Source organism: Octopus bimaculoides, chromosome 9 (assembly GCF_046866305.1).
Source record: "Octopus bimaculoides isolate indiv1 chromosome 9, ASM4686630v1, whole genome shotgun sequence".
Taxonomy (NCBI): Eukaryota; Metazoa; Mollusca; class Cephalopoda; order Octopoda; family Octopodidae; genus Octopus; species Octopus bimaculoides.
In genome coordinates this window covers 15,023,323-15,046,817 of record NC_142936.1, presented here as the reverse complement: position 1 = coordinate 15,046,817, position 23,495 = coordinate 15,023,323, and the positions used below count along the sequence as shown (strand labels likewise).

At 37.5% G+C, this 23,495-nt stretch overlaps 1 protein-coding gene across 3 annotated transcripts in view; it reads left to right on the top strand.

Moving 5' to 3' along the window:
* Positions 1 to 23,495, top strand: part of LOC106874620 (atos homolog protein A) — a 207,323-nt gene that overhangs the window by 146,499 nt on the left and 37,329 nt on the right. For all 3 annotated transcript variants that reach the window (XM_089357170.1, XM_089357171.1, XM_089357169.1), the window contains one exon: positions 19,923 to 20,101. In XM_089357170.1, the coding sequence (XP_089213296.1) occupies positions 19,923 to 20,101 (179 nt within the window). The remainder of the gene's footprint in view (positions 1 to 19,922; positions 20,102 to 23,495) is intronic.

The window sequence follows — 23,495 nt, the reverse complement described above, 5'->3', positions numbered from 1 at the left end:
AGTTATTTTGCTGTAAGGGAGAGAAGGAAAGTAACGTTTTAAACAGAATCTACTCTGCCCGATATGTTGGCCGTCTCTTCTTCCCTACATCAAAATAATTTATTCATTCTAGTTGGTAATTTTTATCTTTTGCACTTACTATTTGCTACTGTAGGCCATCACAGGTTTCATCGAATACCAACTGTTTTACTGTTATAAAAACTGCTGTTTGTTTAAACCCGGTATACTAAGTCTTATTTCTTTGCTTCAAAATCATGAGTAAGACACGAGCCAGGAGATTTTCTCGGATTCTACTGTTTTACTGTCAAAGAGATATGTTTGTTTAAACTAAGTATACTCAGTCTTATATTAAAAAAAACACAAGCTAAAGCATTCTCTGTAGGGTAATTCGACCTGCTAGAAATAGCAACTGGGTTTCCTTCAGATTACACCCAGTGGATATGTATGAACTCTTTGATGCATTTATCTTTGATCACAAGTCTACGCTATTACGGTTGAATTTTCTGTATAGTAATTCGACCTTATAGAAATAACTGCTGAGTACCTTTTGGATTATATCCAAAGGATATAACATTCTTTTGGTTGGTGGAGGTCTTTGATCACAATTATAGTTGATAACACAATTACATCATGCACGCATGTCAGTATGGTTAAGATGTTCGGTTCGTAACCATGAAGTTTTGTATTCAATACGAACATGCAACACCTTGGTCACGTTGCCTCTCTTACGGCAAAATAATTTATTCCAGTTTGTTCTATGAATCTTGGGCAAGTGTTTTTTGTTACCTCCAGGCCCGACCAATACCTTGTGAATGAATTTGTTTGACAAAAATTGTGCGGAAAATCGTCGTATTTGCATGTAATATACATATATCTTAAGGCGGCGAGTTGGCAGAAATGTTAGCACACCGGGCGAAATGTTAAGCGGTATTTTGTCTGCCGCTACGTTCTGGGTTCAAATTCCGCCAAGGTCGACTTTGCCTTTCATCCTTTTGGGGTCGAGTAAATAAGTACCAGTTACACACTGGGGTTGATATAATCGACTTAATCCGTTTATCTATCCTTGTTTGTTCCCTCTGTGTATAACCCCTTGTGGACAATAAAGAAATAAGAAACGTTAGCACGCCGGGCGAAATGCTTAGTGGTATATCGTCCGTCAGTACGATCTGAGTTCAAATTCCGACGAGGTCGACTTTGTCTTTCATCCTTTCGGGGTCAATAATTAAGTACCAGTTGCATACTGGGTCGATCTAATCGACTGGCCTCCTCCCCGCAAAATTTCGGGCCTTGTGCCTAGAATAGAAAAGAATATATGTATGTCTTAGGTCAGAGGTTTTCAAACTGTGGTCCCTGGACCACAGGGGGTCCGTGGACAGCAAATACTTTTTATGGGCAATTTGATTTTATATATAATTTTTAATTGAAATCTTTTAATTGACAATAAACCTATTTGTTAAATACTGTCAAATAAATAAATGTAAAAATATATGTTATTTTAAGCAAATATTTATGTGTAAATTTCATAAGCAAAAGAATAAGAATATTTCATTAATACCACTGGTACTATAAATATCGATGCATTGATTAACCGCCTACAGAAACCCAGAAGTTGATAAATATAACGAATCCAGAGCAATTTTACTTCGAGAAAAAGCTAAGAAATGTCCCTTTCTCAACTTGATTTCTGCCACGCCAGGAAATTTGCTCCCTAATTACTCTAGGAAGGGGCCAGCTTGCTTTACTCCGGCTCAGTCAGGCAAATAGTTTTTTTTTAAAAATTCATTCCCTGATAGCTGTGTCATTGATGGCAGGGTTATATGGAGAAGTAGAGAAATATGTCAGAGAGACTAAACTAATGATTTACTCCACTAGGTCATTCAGCTAAAGTTTCTTTTTGTGTTTTCTCTCAAACATTAATTTATTTTTTGCTGCTTCATTCTCTTTTTTTTTTTTTTTTTTTCCTGTGTTCTCTTCTCTCTCCAGAAACATTTTAATTGAAAATTTGTTTCTCGCTGTCCTGTCGCTGCTGTGCTGTCGTAATAAACCTGTCATTATTTCTTTCTATGTTGTTGCTATGATTCAGGCCTAGTAAAGCGATGAGCTTGGCTAAATCGTTAGCACGCCCAACAAAAATGCTCAGTGGCGTTTCTTCCGGTTCTTTTCGTTCTTAGTTCAAATTCTGCCGAGGTCCACTTTGCCTCACGGTCGATAAAATAAGTATCTTTTCTACTCTAGGCACAAAGCCCGAAAATTCTTGGAGAGGGGGGGGGAGGCAGTTGATTAGATCGACCCTCCCAGTATGCAACTGGTACTTAATTTATCGACCTCGAAGGATGAAAGGCAAAGTCGACCTCGGTGGAATTTGAACTCAGAACGTAAAGACAGACGAAATACCGCTAAACATTTCGCCCGGCGTGCTAACGTTTCTTATTTCTTTACTGCCCATAGGGGGCTAAACATATAGAGGACAAACAAGGACAGACAACGGGATTAAGTCGATTTATATTGACTCCAGTGCGTAACTGGTACTTATTTAATCGACCCCGAAAGTATGAAAGGCAAAGTCGACCTCGGCGGAATTTGAAGTCAGAACGTAACAGCAGACGAAATATCGCTAAGCATTTCGCCCAGCGTGCTAACTTTTCTACCAGCTTGCTGCCTTCAATAAAATAAGTATCAGTGGAGCATTGGAGTCGATGTAATCGTCTAACAGTCAGCTTCCTCTAAAAGAATTCCAGGCCTTGTGCCTTGGTATAATAGAAAGAATAATTTAGCCCTAGGTAAACTTTGATCAGGCCCACCTTTGATCAAAAATACTCTTTCAGCTTTGACCATTTCTTGGTTTATTTATTTACTATCCAAAACTACTTTATCGAATGTATACTCTCTTACTTGTTTCAGTCATTTGACTGTGGCCATGCTGGAGCACCGCCTTTAGTCGAGCAAACCGACCCAGGACTTATTCTTTGTAAGCCTAGTACTTATTCTATCGGTCTCTTTTGCCAAACCGCTAGGTTACGGGGACGCAAACACACCAGCATCGGTTGTCAAGCGATGTTGGGAGACAAACACACACACACACATACATATATACATATATACGACGGGCTTCTTTCAGTTTCCGTCTACCAAATCCACTCACAAGGCTTTGGTTGGCCCGAGGCTTTTGTAGAAGACACTTGCCCAAGGTGCCACATAGTGGGAATGAACCTGGAACCATGTGGTTAGTAAGCAAGCTGTGGATTTTGTTAAATTTCATCGCTCATGATGCAAAACTACGAAAATAATCTGGTGTAAATTTGAAATACTTGTAGTGGTCACAAGAAATCTAACAAGATCCCAAATGTGTTCTTACCCGCTTTTTTTTTTAAGATACTGGTAGTGTAATTTGAGGGAGATGTGGTGTTATATCTAGCAAATCAAGTGAGCATGTAGAGGGAGACAAGGATGAGACTATCATATGATGTCGATATGGAAACTAACGGCTGTTTAAATTCTGTCACCATAACGCCAGAAGTATATTCGTTTCATGCTTGGATCTTCCTAATAAAGGGAAGCCTGCTTGCCTTTGACATATTCCATTTTACTACTACATTTTCCCTGATAATTAAATAAAAACACTATCTTCCATTGCCCACCTCCTGCTGCTTCCAAAATCAGTCCCATGCCACCGAGAACCCTCTCCTCCCCTCAGTCAGGAGGTGGGTGAATAAAAGATTCACAGTCCACAAATCAACTTGCTATTTGCTTCAAGAAAGAAGAAAACTTAGGTGAAAACGAAAAAAAGAAAGAAAAACAGTTCATTTGTGAAAGACGATTAAAAAAATTTGTTGTATGTCTGTCTTCCATATGAAAACGATTGGTACATTCCTCTCATATTGTGTGGTATTCTACGAATTTTATCATTGAAACTCCGTTCGCTGAGCTAGCTGGGTAACACTTCCTCGTTTGCATTGCAATCGTTTTTATTTTTGTCATACTCCAGTAATAACAAAAAGAAATAAAGATTCCGATTGTATGTTTAAACTTTCTGTTCGCTGAAAAAGCGTAATGTGACCTGGAGGAAGTGAGGGGGGGAAATAGCCAACATAAACGAAAACTTAGAGAAGTAGTGGGGAGAGGTGGGGAAAGAGAGAGACAGAGAGAGAAGTGGAGGTGGGTGGGGCAGAATCTAGTGAAATTCTGTGGCACCAACGAATTTACAGACAGGAACTCCCTACGTGGTCGCTCGACCAGACAGAAATAGCTACAAAACCTCCCTCAAATAACTCTACGGTCTTAAAAAGTCACGCTTTCTTTTCACCAATAGGCGTATTGTGACCTAGAGGAATTGAAAAAAAATAAAAGCTTACACAGTGAAAACTTAGAGAAGGAGAGAGGGTTGAGAGATTGGGGGAGATAATGAGGAAAATTATGAGGCATCAACGAATTTAAAGAGAGGGAAGAGTCTTTGCATGCTAGAAATAGTTACCAAATCTCTCACAAAGCATATCGTATTGTCTTTAAAAAATGAATATAGGATACATAGAATGATGTAGTCCTAGACAAATTTTTGATCATAGGGTCTGTTCTGCTCAACTAGGGCCTGACCGGTGGATTAAATAAATTCCAGTCTTTTATGATGTGGCGCTATTACAGCTAATAATCATCCATAATTCTTTCTAATACAGACACAAGGCTTGAAATTTTGGGGGATGCGTTAAGTCATTGCATCAATCCCAGTGCTTGACTTGTATTTAATTTATTTTATCGACCACGGAAGGATGTAAGGCAAAGCCGACCTCGGCGGGATTTGAACTCGGAACTAATAGCCGGGAGAAAAAATGCCGTTATGTATTCAGTATTAAAGCTAGTATAATAATCCCTGCCATATCGCGGTTCACCTATCGCGGTTTATTATTTATGCTTACGTCGATTTCTCCGTGGTATTGTTTTGCGTTTATAATAAAATAAATATATGCAAATTATAGAAATAATAAAAAAAAATATACAGTACAGTACTGTTTCTACTTCGCGGATTTTCACGTATCGCGGGAGATTTTTGGAACGTAACACCCGCGATAGTCGAGGGACTGCTGAAATAATTTGTTAATAGAAGTGTGTGTGTGTGTGTGTGTGTAATCACTTTATATATGATTATGGATTCGTACGGGGGTGGATTGCAATGGAGAAACAAAAACGGGAAAAAAAACCCTCAGTCATATTGAATGGGATAATATCATTATATATTGAAAAGCTGAGTTTGTGTCAGTTAGTACTCCGAGTTTCTGAGTTATCTGAAGAAACAGGAACGAGATAATCCGAGAACGAAAAGCTCAGCTTTAAATAAATGTATATAAATAGTATTATATATTATAAATAGATACTTCAAAGCCGAGTGAATTTATATATATATATATATATATATATATATATATATATATATATATATATATATATATATATGTGTGTGTGTGTGTGAAACCGGGGAGGGGTAGGGTAGGTGGAGGTAGGTAACATTCTAAGGGTGTACCAAAGAGACAGGAAAGAGTGGGTGGGTAGGAAGGAATGGCAGTTGCGCGCACGCGCGTGTTGAAAACTGATGGGTTTCGAAAATACTTTTACGGTTCTTTGAAGGTTTCTTGTTCTCTTATCACATAGCAATTTGCTATACGTACAACTCTGTTTGTCTATCTATCTATCTATCTATCTATCTATCTATCTATCTATCATCTATCTGTTTGTCTTATACAGGCATACCTCAATTTACGTCTTTTTCGACTTCACGTTTTTTAAAAAAATAATGGGAAAAAGAAACCTCAATTTGAGTTGAATTATCCGACTTTACGTCGGTCTTAGAGTATATATTTAAAAATCATAAACATTGAAAAAAAACAAAACATCACCTTGAAACCCGTACTAAAGTGGAAAAATCAAATAAAATACATGTAAAAATATGTGCAAACAATTTATTAAAACTAGTGTAAGGTAATTTAACTTTTTTCTTAAACATTTTTATTTCGTGTTACGTCGCTTTTCGAGTTGAGTCTCATGTCCTTCGAACAAAATACCGATGTAAGTTGAAGTATGCCTTTGTCTACACACACACACACACACACACACACACGTACACACATATATCAGCCTGTGGCCGTGATCTTTCTTGCCCCACCGCCCCACGCGCACACATGCTTACCCTTGCGCATAAACCCTTTCCCCGCCGCATCATCCCTCGTCATCCGTCCGTTATCTTTTATATATATATGTATATATATATTTCCTTTCACACTAATGTCTTCCTTCCTTCATTTTTATTACACTCTATCCCCTCCCATATTCAACCACCACCACCACCACCACCACCACCACTACTACCACTACAATCAGGCACTGCATTTACTGTGGTGGTTATTAAGTATATTGCGTTTCTGTCGGCGGTGCAGTTTCTGGGAATAGCAGCTACAAAAAAATACCAGTAGTAGTTAGTAGTAGTAGTAGTAGCAGCAGCATAGCTTAACAGGTCTTTACCCTGACGATTTTTTCTTCCTCTTTTATTTGTCCTCCTCCAGTGGGTGGTGGTGCTGGTGCTGGTGGTGCTGGCGGAGTTGACGTGGTGTTTTTGTTGGAAATTGAAGAGACGAGAGATACAAAGAAAATTGCCAACATTATTTATTATATAAATCTTTTTCCAGTTTAAAAGAAATGTGAACAATTAAAAAAAAAAGTCTTCCACCCTTGTATCTGCTGCTGCTACTACTACTACTACTACTACTATCACCCCGCCCACATCTATCACCCTCACCACCATCAGGTTGTGCCGCCGCCGCCCCCGACTCCAGCACTAGCACTTCAGTCAATGCCACCACCACCACCACCACCACCAACAACAACAACAACAACAGTAATAATAATAACTAATAATAAATAACATTACGACTGCTATTCTATCAACGTCGCCACCATCACCACCACTTTTAACAGATTGCATTCACTACCACCGCCACCGCTGTTACTATCACCACCACCACCTCCACCACCACCACCACCATCTTAGTTTCTTCCATTAGATTCCACCCCTAACATCATCAATACCACCACCATCATCATGTTAGCCACTTTCATCACATACCACCACCACCACCACCACCACCGTACTCATGATCCAGTCTTGCTAAATAGAATGGTTATAAGGGCTCTGAAAAGTTAAAAGTTATTAAATGGGCGAAATATAGAAGAATATTTTTAACATCAACTTAACCATTGTAAATATCAGAGATATTTTTATAAATACTTTCTAAATATGTCTACATGCATTTAAAAAAAAAAATTGCCCTAATTCGTTTGTTATTGGTACGTGGAATTATAACAAACAAGAACTAAATATTGTTTCGTTTTATATACCTTGTAACATCTATATATTTTCTTCTGCGAATTATTTACAACTTTGAATAAAAGCAACTACATACATTACAAACCATATCTAAGTCCTTGTATGATTATAAAGAAAATTGAGATCTTGGTGTTGTTCTTTCGTTGTTGGTACATGAAATTATATAACAACGAAAACTAAATCGTGTTTCGTTTTATGATTTCGGTTTTTGTATATTTCTTTCGCGTATTATTTACAACTTTGCATAAACACTAATATACAATACGAATCGTATTCCAGTCTTTATGAGAAATTGAGACCATAGTAATTTTAAAAATAATTTCTGGTAATTTTTATATAATCTTTATAACGTAAATCACAATATACACAAAATTTTAATATTATAGTAGTCCAGAAAATTATATGAAAGAACAAGCAGTTGTGCATTTGTCGCAAAAAAAAAAAAAGCAATTCAAAATAAGGAACCACCCCTTTGCGGAACCCTAATTTTTTAAATGAAATAAATTCCCAATAAATTGCGAGCTTATTTCCCAGTTTCAAATAATGAAGTTAGATTATATGTATAATTTTCTTTCTCTTTGCTTGTACTACAGACACAAACATTTGTGCTAGCTAGTTTGACAAAGTGAAACTGGTACATTAAAAAACGTGAAATCGGGACATTAAAAACAATACTACAAACGCAAAGTGAATATGTTCGCTCTGAGTTCAAATCTCACCGAAGTCAACTTTGTTTTTTTTTTTTCTCTCTTTCTTTCAAGGGTCGATAGAAAAAAAGCACGGATGAGGTTTTCAGCTTGAACATATCATCCTTTTATCCTCTTCTCCTTCACACTTATCTGTGCAGCTCCGTAATGGGTGATGGCCACTAACCTCACCTACTGACAGTACCGTCTTAAGCCATGGACACACTGGGCAATTTTACCCAGGAGCCTCTCGGGTCTAGGGGCTCAATTTGGATCTATATATGCTGTGGCTTACTGTCAACAAACTTCCAAAGCCCCCGATACTAACGTATTCACGTGCATTTTTATAATATGCTTTGCATAAATGGGGCAAAATGTCAATAAAAGGGCCAAAGATTATTAAAATTAGATAAGCCACCACCACCACCACAGTTATGTGTTTGTGATTAAAAGTCTTTTAAATTTTGGAGTTTCTGTAATCTAATTCTTCCTCCATCCTAACGACCTAATCTCCAGAACGCCCCCACCTCACCAATCTGTCATACCCCCTTCCCCCCGCTTTCATCGAACTTCCTTCAATCTCCGATTACTCCTCCCCTCCATTCTCTCTCTCTCTCTCTCTCTCATTCTTTCTTTCTTTCTCTCTCTTTCAGTAAAAGCTTGCCTCCAATAGTTTTGTATTTTTCTTATCTTCGCCGCCTCATAATCGTTGCATCGAGTTCCTGTTATCGATATTTACCAAACCTTCATCGATCTCTATCTCTCGCCCCCACCCCACCCCACCCCCACTCCCGCCCACCTCACGCGCAATATTTTTCACACAAACCGCAGCAAACACTTTCTTTTCGTCACGGCAACCACCTCATGGATTCTATTATTTTTGTCGAGCGAACTCTGTGACTCTTCTTTCTCACTATCTTTGCTCAATCATCATCACCAACAGCAACAACAACATCATCATCTTCTTCATCATCATCATCATCATTATCATCATCAGCAGTAACAGTAGTAGCAGCAGCAGTAGCCAAGAGGAGGAGGCGGAGGAGGAGTGGCAGCACAACGTAAACAGCAACAGCGATATATCAACACTGTCAACAACAACAACAACAACAACAACAAAACCAATAATATCAACAGTTGACAATAACAATAACAACATCAATATATTAATACTGGCAACAGCTACGGCTATACATCAACACTGTCAGTAATAACATGAACCTGTTCAGGCAAGTATGGCCTGGGGTTAAATAGCACCACCACCAACAACAAAAATAACAAGCACTCTACTGTTTCCTGTTCGTGTCAAATTTTCCAAATTGTCAATTATTCAAATTGCTTTGACCGCAATAGACTGAACCACTGACCAAAGACATTTATCAACAGATGACCGTACGACCATGAGATACACGTGTCCCACTCATTTTTCAACTGTCATTGCAGGTATGTTTGTCATCTGTTTCTGTCAGTGTCAATTTGTCGTTGTTGTGTTTGACACGTGTACAGGGTGTCAGTCAGCAAATGCACACCACCCGAATCACCAGGAGTAAATATTTTGTTGTGAAGGTGCATCTGACGTGTTTGTCAAACGGATGTGTCGATGAAGGTGTGTGTTGAATTTACGTAAAGGCGAAGGTACCTTGTGTGTCAAGCGTACGGTTATTGTCAAAGACAAATATGTTGTCAAAAGAACATCGTCGTCATCGTCATCATCATCATCATTGTTTAACGTCCGCTTTCCGTGCTGGCATGGGTTAGACGGTTTGACTGAAAAGCTGGCGAGCCAGAAGGCTGCACCAGTCTCCAATCTGATCTGGCAAACTTTCTACAGCTGGATGCCCTTCCTAACGCCAACCACTCCGAGAGTGTAGTGGGTGCTTTTACGTGCCACCAGCACGAGGGCCAGTCAGGCTGTACTGGCATCAGCTACGCTCATATTCATAATTATAAATGACGAAAGTACACGTGTCAAAGGTGTACGTATTGACGAAGGTAACTTGCGTTGTCAGAGATATGTATATTATTGAAGGAACATGTTTTGATGAAGGAAAATATGTTGTCAAAGGCACATATGTTGATGACAGTATATGTTGACAAAGATAGCTATGTTGTCAAATGTAAATATGTTGTCAAAAGAGCATGTCTTTACAATTATACATGTTTTGAAAGTTATATATATTGATGAGAGTACATGTAATCGTGTAACTTGTGTTACATCCATGTTACATTGATTAAAAGTAAAACTATATCGTCACGATTCTAATTAAAAGCACAGTAGATCTATACTTCGATTGATACATGTCCTCCCTTAGGAACAAGTCTCCAGAGTTACATATATGTCAGCATAGGTCCATAAGTGTCAGCATAGGTCCATAAGTGCCAGTATAGGTTCATAAGTACGTATGTGTCCCATAAGTCCATCTGTATCACCATATGTAGATCTGTATCATAAATACATGTGTGTCCTACATTTCTGTCAACATATGTGCCTCACCATAGACATAAGTTTTACCATGGGTGTCCTTGTTGGTACATGTTTCTCGAACGACGCACCTATGTCACAGTAAGGACTTAAATACCTTTGTATGTACCTCTGTGTCCCTTAAGTACATTTGTATCATCTGCGTTATCCTAGGCATATTTATGTTCTTAGGTGTTTATCTGTCATCATGTGTTACATTAGGTGCATTTGTGTCATCATAAATGCATACATTTCTTCGTAGGTACTTCTGTAACTCATAGGTGTCTCATAGAGACGTAAGTTCCCCATAGGTACATGTTCCTGTAGGTACATCTGTCATTAGAGATATACCTTCGTTTTTATAGGTACACATGTATCTTCAGAAGCATATGCGTTTCAGCAGTACATTTGTATCACCAGATGAAAATCTGTTACATTAGAAGTATATGCATACCATTACAAATACAACTATGTCAGCACAGGTCTGTTATTAGATGTACATTTGTAGCATGAGATGTACAACTGTATCAGTTGATGTGCATCTATTTTACAACAGTTACAACTGTGTCACCAGAGTTATTACAAGTATAACTGTGTCACAGCAGATACAACTTTCAGTGGAGGGAGGGGGCATCTATTTGACAAATGTAACTGTTACAGCAGGAACAGCTGTTATCAGGGCTTGAATATATGTCACAAACAACCGTGTCACAACAGATACAGCTGTCACTTGGGAATGCATCTGTATCACAGACATAACTGTGTCGCAGCAGATACAGCTGTCACTTGGGAATGCATCTGTATCACAGACATAACTGTGTCACAACAGATACAGCTGTCACTTGGGAATGCATCTGTATCACAGACATAACTGTGTCACAACAGATACAGCTGTCACTAGGGGCTGCATCTGTATCACAAACGTAACTGTGTCACAGTAGATAGTACCGTCACTGGGGGTTGCATATGAAACAGAAGCATAACTGTGTCACAACAGATGAAAGTGAAACTAAATCTTCCTAAAATCATACACTACGTTTTTGAAAACAAAAAAGGGGGAAGGTTATATTTACATAATGTGGTCCTTAGATGCACTATTTTATGCTTAAAATGAAAATAGAAGGAACATAGCTGGAAATACATTTGATCCTGTCTCTCTTCTTAGCGTTAACTGTTGACCCTTTATTTCGTCAAAGCATATTCATAAGTCTGTCCTAAACGTCCAGAATTTTAGTCAGTCCTCGTTTCATATGTTCTGAGTAATATAAAGCTTTCCTTTCATAAGTCTCGACTTACTCTGGTGGTTGGAGAAACAAAATGGTATTGTGTATCATATATGATGCATAGACGCCAGGGGAAAATATCCTGGCTGTTATATATATATATATACATATATATATATATATATATATATATATATATATATATATATATATAATACAAAGAACATATATGCATGTATACACACATATATGTACATACTTACATCTACATGTGTATATAGATGCATATCAGGGTACAGGACGTTAGAACAATGAACAGACCACGGAACGAACACATAGGAAAACAGATAGCCACTTGGAATTAATCCTTCGTCAGCTGCCTCTATTCTAACTAGACGTTTCGAAGAATATATATATATATATATATATTACATAGGACAGCCAGAGCGTTAAGATGTTGGCCAGGGCAAACACCTAGCGGAATTCGAACTCACAACCTTTTAATAAACATGTCACTCATTTATCCTCTCCGATACTGCGACACCTTACATTCTCCACTGTCACCTCCTCCTCCTCCTCTTCTTTTTTCTTTCACATACACACTTTATGCTCACGCTCACACTCACGCTTCACTCTTTCTCTCTATCCCTTTACGTCGTTCACTCCACTCTTCTGTTTCTTCTTCACTGTGTATACTTCTATTATTCTTTGCAACCCCTCTGTATACATCTCTCTCTCTCTCCTTGTTATCTGTCTGTCTGTCTGTCTCTCTCTCTCTCTCCAGACTACACTTCTATATTTCTACTCGACCCCTCTTTGTTCACACTATGTAAATAACTCGTATCCACACATACGAACAGAAAGCCTCTCAGTAAATCATTCGACCTGCTACAATTAGCAGCCAAGTCTCCTTCAAATAATACCTTATTTTCATTAGAAAGAAGGACATATTAGTCAATATAACATAGTCTGACAAAAAAAGACGTGATGGTCATAAATGGAACGGTTTTTTTTTTTGCTAAACTGCATAACCCTAAACCCTTTCAGCGATCTCTTTCATACCAATTCTTTATAATATATATTTATATATGTATGTGTATCCCTCTTTCAACATTTATACCTCTCTGTTACGTCATTTCATACTCCCCCTCATTCTACATCTATCTGCTTCTCTCTCTTCCTCTGACTCCCTCCCCTTCCTCTTCCTTTTCCTCGCTATCAGCTGGGTGTTTTCTCTGCATATTTTATTTTCCACCTCACAACATTTGCATATGCCCCGCCTTTATCTGTGCTGCTATCTCGCTCCTCCTAATTCGTCTCTACTTCTATAAAAGTAGGTGTGTCCATCTGGAGTTTACATTTTTTTTTCTGGAGTGGTAGTAGCAGTAATTATTGTTATTGTTTTTTTTAATCCAGTTTAGCCCTGATCCCGAGCTAATTTACAATCAAGTGTGTTTCAGCCATGACCATTCCGTCTTTTTTCTTTCCCTCAAATATATTGTACTTCTGGTTACATTATATAACGCGTCCTTTTTTTTTTTCAAAAACGGTTTCATGTGATTTTGGAAAGAGCTGAGTGCTATTTCTAGCTTCTCGTGCGACCACGTAGCGGTTGCCTTGTGATGGGTGTGGTAGATAGAAAGATAAGCACTCCCCATTCCTGGCAGACGTACGTACAAATATATCGCACACACAAATATATATGTTTGCATATATATATATATATATATATATATACGCACAAAAATTAACAAAACAAAACAAATACACGTGTACACATGCATGCTAGCATCATCGCACACATACACAATACGTACACGCATACATGCGAAACACACATCAATTACACATACAAAAATACATAAGCGCACACACGCATTCATACGCATATGAAAGCACGCACCCACATAGACAAAAAAACGCATACTCATATATAAAAGCGCGCAGATACACATAAAAAGCTTGCACACACACACACGCACATACACACACGTATAAAAACGCACACGCACGCACATAAAAATCGCACACACACACACACACACATACACACACGCATATAAAAACGCATACATATAAAATTGCACACACGCACGCATATAAAAGCGCTTAGGCGTACATAAAAGTGCACACGCTCTCATAGAAAAGGGGTACACATGCACTTACTTGTACAAAAACGTCCACACTCACACACACATACACATTAACGCACACGTATGCAAAAGGCGCGTGAATCAATGCGCATTCACACAAAAACGAGTCACGCGCACACGTACATATATAAACGCTCACACACAGTAATGCTCGCGCGCACACATACGCAGAAATACGAGCGCTCACACACACGCAGTAATGCGAGCGCGCACACACACGCAGAAATGCGAGCGCGCACACACACGCAGAAATGCGAGCGCGCACACACACGCAGAAATGCGAGCGCTCACACACACGCAGAAATACGAGCGCACCCACACACACACACAGAGAAATACGAGCGCACACATATACTAAAGAGTCAACGCCCATCCATACATAAAATGAATGGCACACAGGAAAGAATGCGCGCATCCGCCTTAAAGACACGCACAGTTTACACATACAAACTTGTACAGGTCCATATTAAGCACTCCTTCCCCTGTAAACGCACCCACACGTGCCAAAACTATTCCAGACCTAGTTTTGAGGTCGTTGCCTCCGAAACTCCTCCAGTCCCGCCCTCCTCTACTGCACCGTATTCTTCTTTTTTAGCCTAATTTCTTCTGTCTGTTCCTGCAACCGTTATGATGCAACAGCAAGCCATTATCTGCTGCTGATGTATGTTTATCATTATTTGTTAGGACTATGTTGATGTTGATAATGATGATAATAAATAATGGTGGTGTTGGTGTTGTTGGCGGCGGAGGCGGCGGGGCTGTGGTGGCGTTCATCTTCTATTTCATGCCAGTTTATTTATCATATTTACCGTTTGTTTATCTATCTAGTGCGATGTTAAAGCTTTGAGAAGGGTTTCATTCATTGGGTGGTGACGAAATGAATTAGGCCAGCGAGGGCTTTCAAACTGTCAAATACCAGCACCACGCACACACCATTCCCCTCAATAATAATAATAATAATAATAAATAGGGCAATGTTTTGGTCTTCTTTCTCTCTCTCTCTCTCTCTCTCTCTCTCTCTCTCTCTCTCTCTCTCTCTCTCTTTCGTCGCTGTTTCATAAATGAGAAGGGAAAATAGGCTTTGTATTCATGTATAAATTTCTCCTTTCTTCGCCATGGTGTTCACTCGTTTAGAATATTTTAAAACCATCTTCAATATTTTCTTTGTTTGTTTGTTTGTTTGTTTGTTTGTTTCTTTGTTTGTTTCTTTTTTTTTTGGATTAAAAATGGCAATTTGTTCGCACCCTTTTCACTCTCTGCAGCCACCCCTTTCAGAAAAAAACCCCCAAAAAACACTGGCTCAGGTTGCATAATGCGCGTATGTGTGCGCGCACACACCACATACACACACATATAATAATAATAATAATAATAATAATAATAATAATAGTTATTATTTAGCAGAAGTAACAGAGTGACTCAAGGTTTGAGAGTTACTCATATTAATAGAAATATACATATACTCATATTTTGTGTTATGTTTTCCTGTTTGCATCAACACACACACACACACACATATAGTGAAGGCGTATGGCTCAGTGGTTAGAGCGTCGAGCTTACGATCGTGAGGTTGTGAGTTCAAATCCCGGACCGGGTTGTATGTTGTGTTCCTGAGCAAGACACTTTATTTCACGTTGCTCCAAGTTCACTCAGCTGTAGAAACGAGTTGTGACGTCACAGGTGCCAAGCTGTATCGGCCCCTTTGCCTTTCCCTTGGATAACACTGGTGGCGTGGAGAAGGGAGGCTGGTATGCATGGGCGACTGCTGGTCTTCCATAAACATCCTTGCCCAGACTTGTGCCTGGTGGGGTAACTTTCTAGGTGCAATCCCATGGTCAGTCACTGAAGAATGGGTGTACTTTTAAGAAAGAACAGTATTTTTAGAGAGGAAATTTGATTGAAGGCTTTGAAAAGTCCAGTGTGTGTGTAATATCTATTGGTAGATATCAAACAATTAAAATGCTACTTTACTAATGGCTATAATAATAAATTCGTTAGAAATGTGAAATGTATGTCTTTTTATGTGTCTATCCATCCATCCATACATATATATAAATTTAAATAATAAGGGTGAAAAATTGGGTATTAATTTAATTAATATCAATTTAAAACCAGTGGCCTAGCATATTGAAAAATCTGAAGATTCAGAAAAATCATAGTACATACATATAAGAGGGATGACCACTAAATGGACATCCATTATGCTAGAAGAAGACCACCTATGGTCTGACCACCAAGAAGAGATTGTTCTCAAGATAATTCTAGCGTTTGCTGAATTTTCATAAGAACAATCTCTTCTTAGTGGTCAGACCATAGGTGATCTTCTAGCAAAATGGATGTTCACTTAGTGGTCATCCCTCTTATATGTATCTCTCTCTCTCTCTCTCTCTCTCTCTCTCTCTCTCTCTATATATATATATATATATATATATATATATATATATATATATATATATATATATACATATATATAATAAATCTGAAGGTTTTAACATATTTGCTACCAGTGGTCTAATTTTTTCTATTGACTAATTATATATATATAGCATTTAACATATATGGGTAGATGTATTCCAGTGAATAAACATTATCTAGTTTGGAATGCGGTACAAATTAGTGTAGGCATAAATATACTTATATATATATGTATATATATATTTATATAATGGTGGTGAGGAAAGCACAAGGTGAAACCTAATAACTTTCACCCTTTGTGATGTGTGTGATGCACATGTGTGTGTGTGTATGTGTGTGTGTGTGTGTAAGTATGCTTGTATGTATCGCTATATATAATGTCTGTATATGTGTTATGTATCTATATTTGTACATATGCACACGTATATATACACATATAGGTTATTGCTTGTGTATGTGTTTATCTGTATGTCTGTATGTATTAATGTATTGTGTATATATGTGTGTGTATGTGTGTACACACACACACATACGTAGATATTCAGTGTATGTGTGTATTTATGTGTATACATACATATACACTGTGTAAGTATATAGATACTTGGCTGTTATTTATACATATATATGTATATATATCTATGTATATGTATATATATATTATATGTGTGTGTATGTATATATATATATATAATATATAGATAGATAGATATTTATGTCAGTGCAAGAAATTTGAATATCTGTGTCAATGTATGCGAATTTATGCATCTCGGACGGCAGAAATATACACGTCAGTGCGTAAACACGATAATGTATTCGCGTGTATTTGTTGTGTGTCTGAAACACATGTACCTTAGTCGAGCACAAATAAAATGCTGGTGGTTATCGATCTGCTCCTCTGTGTGTGTATGCATGTGTGTGTGTGTGTGTGTGTGTGTGTGTACATACAATAGATGCTATGTGAAACACTGGAGAAAGAGAGCAAAGGTGGGTGGGGGCGGGGCAGAAAAATGCATAAATAAATAGGAAGAAAGGGAGTGGGAGGGAGATTGAGACCGAGAGGGAATTGAGACATCTGGGTCTCTATATATAAACACATTATAAGTGCTCGTGTACCTCTCGCCTCTTCCTACCACTTGCTCTAATTGTAGTATTACTGCTGCTGTTAATTTCGTTGTTGTGATTGTTGTTGTTGTTGTTGTTTAGTTCCAGATCTGTGATCAAAGTGGTTCCAACCATGACCACTCCGCCTTTTTTTTTTTTCGACATTATGCATCCCCTACATCTGTCCGATACTGCACCCCCACCCGCCCCATCTTGATTCTACGGTACAAAACTTCCTTGTTGTAAAGAGATTTAAATTTAAAACATTTCATTAAAAAAATCTCGTGCTAATTTATGCTCGAAAAAAACCCAGTTTAATTTCTTCATTAATTTCAAAATTAATTGAAACAAAGAACATTGTATTTCAGCAGGAATTTGTAATGAAAACGTTAACGAGATTTGGCTGTTGTTTCTAGCAAATCGAGCGACTATATAGAGACTTACTGTTATTATAGATGTTGGTTCCTTGTATTGCACTAATCGATAAATCTTATTTAGAAGAGATTTATCTGCTATTTCTAGCAGGGTTAATGACCACGTACAGGTTCCTTTATTGGTCCCCCACCCCCTCCTTGAAACCTTTATCACCAACGGTGACGGCCACCACCACCACCACCACCGCCACCATCATCATAGTGTTATTCTCCATGAGTATGTATGGTAGATAACACCCAGCTTGTTGCCATGGATATGGTATCCCCCATTCCTCTTCCACAAACAATCAGAGGCATGAATATTTGTATGCATATATATATATATATATATATATATATAGTGTGTGTGTATGTATGCACACATACATACAGATACATATTTGTGTGTATGTCTGTATATGCATGTGCATATATGTACATGTGTATGCATCATCATCATCATCATCATCCAGTGTTTTAAATCTGGGTTTTGTCCCCCCCCCCCCGTTACCAGGGGGGGGCAGATCTACCTCAGTGCCATAGCTCCTACCCTCACACCATCTTGCCATCTTGCCCGGGGTGGGGGGGGCGCCCTCCTTTTTTTAAACTAGCCCCCCCCCACTAATCTCCTCCTCCACCTGTCCCCTCCAGCTTTTCCTCGGTCTACCTTGTTTTTCCTTGCACATACCCATGCTGAGACCCCCTTCGGTCATGACTGACCATGGGATTGCACCTAGAATGTTACCCTCCCAGGCACAAGTCCGGGCAAGGTTGTTTATGGAAGACCAGCAGTTGCCACCGATGTTATCCAAGGGAAAGGCAAAGGGGCCGATACAGCTTGTATGTGTGTGTGTGTGTGTTGTGTGTAAATGCATATATATATATATATATATATATATATATATATATATATATATACATGCATTTACATACAACACACACACACATGTATATATATACATACAGGTATGTGTATGATGTATGTGTGTGTGTGTATATATATATATATATATATATATATATATATAGGCATGGATTTGTATATATAGGTACACATATATTATTATATATATATATGTGTGTGTGTGTGTGTGTGTGTGTGTATGTATGTATTTATGTCATTTCGTTTACATATTATGAAGCATTTCCTTTTATATAATGAATCCACATCGTAACTGAAATGTTAGTTAGTGCTAATTAATTAAGCTATCCTTAAAAGTCTATAATTACAAAAATTACTCATTGGCTCATGGTTTTTCTGGTTCAAATTTATTTCAATGTTTGCACTGATTATTTATGAATGCTATGGAAGTGTCTTCTGATACATTACATAAGGGACAGAAGGAGCACATTGAGAATCGAGTGTACAAGTATGAGGTGGACGTATACATCTTACAACAGTAAGGTAGAAGAGTGTAAAGTAGTTTGTGCTGCTCTGTGTTGTTTGGATGTGTTTTTATTTTATTCCTTTTGGTGACTCCCCCATGCTGCAGTCTTTTTATTGCCTTTGCACTGGTGATGTTGGTGTCAATGCTGAAGGTATTTATACGGGTTGCTGTTGTTGCTGTTACTGAGGAGGGCTTTGTTTTAGAGTATCCCACCTCCTCTTCCCGCTCCTCCTCCTCCTCCCTCCCTCCCTCTCTTCCCTGTCAGCCAGGTCTCAAACCCAAGTATCAAACATATACGTGCATCATCAGCTGCCGATCAGATATCATTATAGTTTCGACACCATATAGTAAATGAAATACAGTTTTACAAATGCTTGTCATTTTCAGAGATTTCTTCTCTTACACAACTCAGCCCTCTACCATTCCGATATTATAAAGATTTTTACAATGGTTCTTCTCTTTGCGTTGCAGATCTCCTCCTCCCTCCCTCCCTCCCTTCCCTGTCAGCCAGGTCCCAAACCCAAGTATCAAACATAAACGTGCATCATCAGCTGCCGATCAGATATCATTATAGTTTTGACGCCATATAGTAAATGAAATACAGTTTTACAAATGCTTGTCGTTTTCAGAGATTTCTTCTCTTACACAACTCAGCCCTCTACCATTCCGATATTATAAAGATTTTTACAATGGTTCTTCTCTTTGCGTTGCAGATCTCCAGCAGAATATGGAGGATGAAGACTGGGATCCTCGAGAGCTGTTTGTTACAATAGGGATGCTAATTGTTGAGGCTCGTCTACCTGAGCTGTCGGCAAAAGGAAGAACTGAGGGCCCACACTGTCCTCAGTTCCCGAAGGTCAATAAGCATGTCTGTGATTACCAGGACATCAGGGTGAGTAGAACTTTACAACATGCAAATACATGCATGCATATATACAAACATATACACATCATCCTCATCATCATCATTATCATTTAATGTCCATTGTCCATTCTGGCATGGGTTGGATGGTGTGACCAGAGCTGGTAACCTGGTGACTGCGCCAGACTCCAGTCTGATTTGGCATGGTTCTATGGTTTTGATGCCCTTCCTAACACCAACCACTTTTCAGAGTTGGCTGGATGCTTTTATGTGGCACTGCACAGATGTTTTTATGTGGCACCGCACAGGAAAATGGACACATATATGTAAATGCAAGCATATACTTGTCTGTAACACCCTTGTGTGTTGTGTGTGTGTATATATATATATATATATATATATATATACATATATATACATATATATATATATATATATATATATATATATATATATATACAATGGGCTTCTTTCAGTTGCTGTCTACCAAATCCACTCACAAGGCTTTGGTCAACCCAAGGCTATAGTAGAAGACACTTGCCCAAGGTGTCACGCAGTGGGACTGAACTCAGAACCATGTGGTTGGTAAGCAAGCTACTTGCCACACAGCCACTCCTGTGCCTATGGATTTATTTATTTATTTAGTTATTTATTTGGTGGTCTATTATTTAGAAGGCATTACAAGCGAGATGTTGAAATAATCTTATGGATTAACCATATCTATTTATAGTGACATTATCTTTGTTTCAGAGAGGTTATTGTGAATACATACTAATGAGTTGAAAATAATTAGTGTTGTCTGAGATAATTATAAGGTCTAATAAGATGCAGGCATAGCTGTGTGGTAAGAAGTTTGCTTCCCAACCACATGGTTCCGGGTTCAGTCCCACTGAGTGGCACCTTGGACAATTGTCTACTAATACAGCCTTGGGCTGAACAAGGCCTTATGAGTGGATTTGGTAGATGGAAACTGAAAGAAGCCCGTCGTATATATGTGTGTGTATATATATATATATATATATATATATATATATATATATATATGTATATATATATATATATATGTATATATATATATGTATATATATATATGTATATATATATATATATATGTATATATATATATGTATATATATATATGTATATATATATATATATGTATATATATATATGTATATATATATATGTATATATATATATGTATATATATATATATATGTATATATATATATGTATATATATATATGTATATATATATATGTATATATATATATGTATATATATATATGTATATATATATATGTATATATATATATGTATATATATATATGTATATATATATATGTATATATATATATGTATATATATATATGTATATATATATATGTATATATATATATGTATATATATATATGTATATATATATATGTATATATATATATGTATATATATATATGTATATATATATATGTATATATATATATGTATGTATATATATGTATGTATATATATATATGTATATATATGTATATATATATATGTATATATATATATGTATATATATATATGTATATATATATATGTATATATATATATGTATATATATATATGTATATATATATATATGTATATATATATATATATGTATATATGTATATATATATATATATATATATGTATATATATATATGTATATATATATGTATATATGTATATGTATATATATATGTATATATATATATATATATATATATATATATATATATGTGTGTTTGTGTGTCTGTGTTTGTCCTCCCACCATCGCTTGACAACTGATGCTGGTGTGTTTACGTCCCCATAACTTAGCTGTTTGGCAAAAGAAACCGATAGAATAAGTACTAGGCTTCCAAAGAATAAGTCCTGGGGTCGATTTGCTCGACTAAAGGCGGTGCTCCAGCATGGCCACAGTCAAATGACTGAAATAAGTAAAAGAGTAATGAGAGAGTAATGTTGTTGATTCATTCAGCTAAAAGCTCACCAGGGTGGTGCCCCAGATTGGCCTCAGTCTAATGGCTGAAACATGTAAAAGATGAAAGATAACATAAAAAGGATTTTACTATTTGCTATGGTGTCTGAGAGATTACAAACAAAGCACAATGAATATTTTAAAGAAATTTAGCATTTCTAATGTTATATTGAAGAGTGTATGTGATATAGTGAATATCATAAAGAGATCATACAACCATTTTTGTTGTCTCAGAGAATATAAGGTAAAGTGATTATGGAAATGGAATTTACCGTTTCTAATATTGTCTTGATGAGTCTAATCGTCTAATGCATCGTGAATATTATAAAGAGATTGTAACACCTTATATGTCTTGGAGAATATAAGGTTAAGTGATTATATAAAATGGCGCTACTGTTTCATACGTTGACTTGAAGAGTATAAAATATGATGAACATAAGGTATGGTGAATATTATAAAAGGATTATAACATTTATGATATTCTCTTGGAGAATGTAAGGTAAAGTAATTATTTTAAGAATTTACCATTTCTGATGTTTCCTTGAACACTATAAATTATAGTGAATAATGTAACAAGTTTGAAATCACTACATTGGCATATCTTTTCTCCGTAGTTCTTTATCTTTTTGTATTCTGTGTAAATCTTCTCTGTTAATATATAAATATATATTTATACAATGAGTGCTCATATTTCAGTCTCTGTTTCTCTCTATTCACATGAATGTATGTATGTATATTACGATTTTGAGCATGGCCGTTGCCAGTACCGCCTGACTGGCCTTCGGAGGATTTTGAGCGAGATCGTTGCCAGTGCCCCTGGACTGGCTCTTGTGCGGGTGGCATGTAAAATACACCATTTCTAGCATGGCCGTTGCCAGTACCGCTTGACTGGCCTTCGTGCCGGTGGCACGTAAAAGCACCCACTACACTCTCTGAGTGGTTGGCGTTAGTAAGGGCATCCAGCTGTAGAAACTCTACCAAATCAGATTGGGGCCTGGTGTAGACATCTGGTTTCACCAGTCCTCAGTCAAATCGTCCAACCCATGCTAGCATGGAAAGCGGACGTTAAACGATGATGATGATGAAGCTTGTCTATTTGCATCATTATCTCCATATCTGGTCACCCGGATTCCTCTTATAGCCACTCTCTATTTTGTGGACTTGGTCCTCGGTAAAGATTTTGGAGTCTAAGTTCAAATCATATGAGCGGCACTAAGTGTTTTCTATATTGAGCATCCCAGGATCTCATCTCTTAACTCCCCTCTCTCTCCCTCTACCCCTCTCTCTCCCTCTACCCCTCTCTCTCCCTCTACCCCTCTCTCTCCCTCTACCCCCTCTCTCTCCCTCTACCCCTCTCTCTCCCTCTACCCCTCTCTCTCCCTCTACCCCTCTCTCTCCCTCTACCCCTCTCTCTCCCTC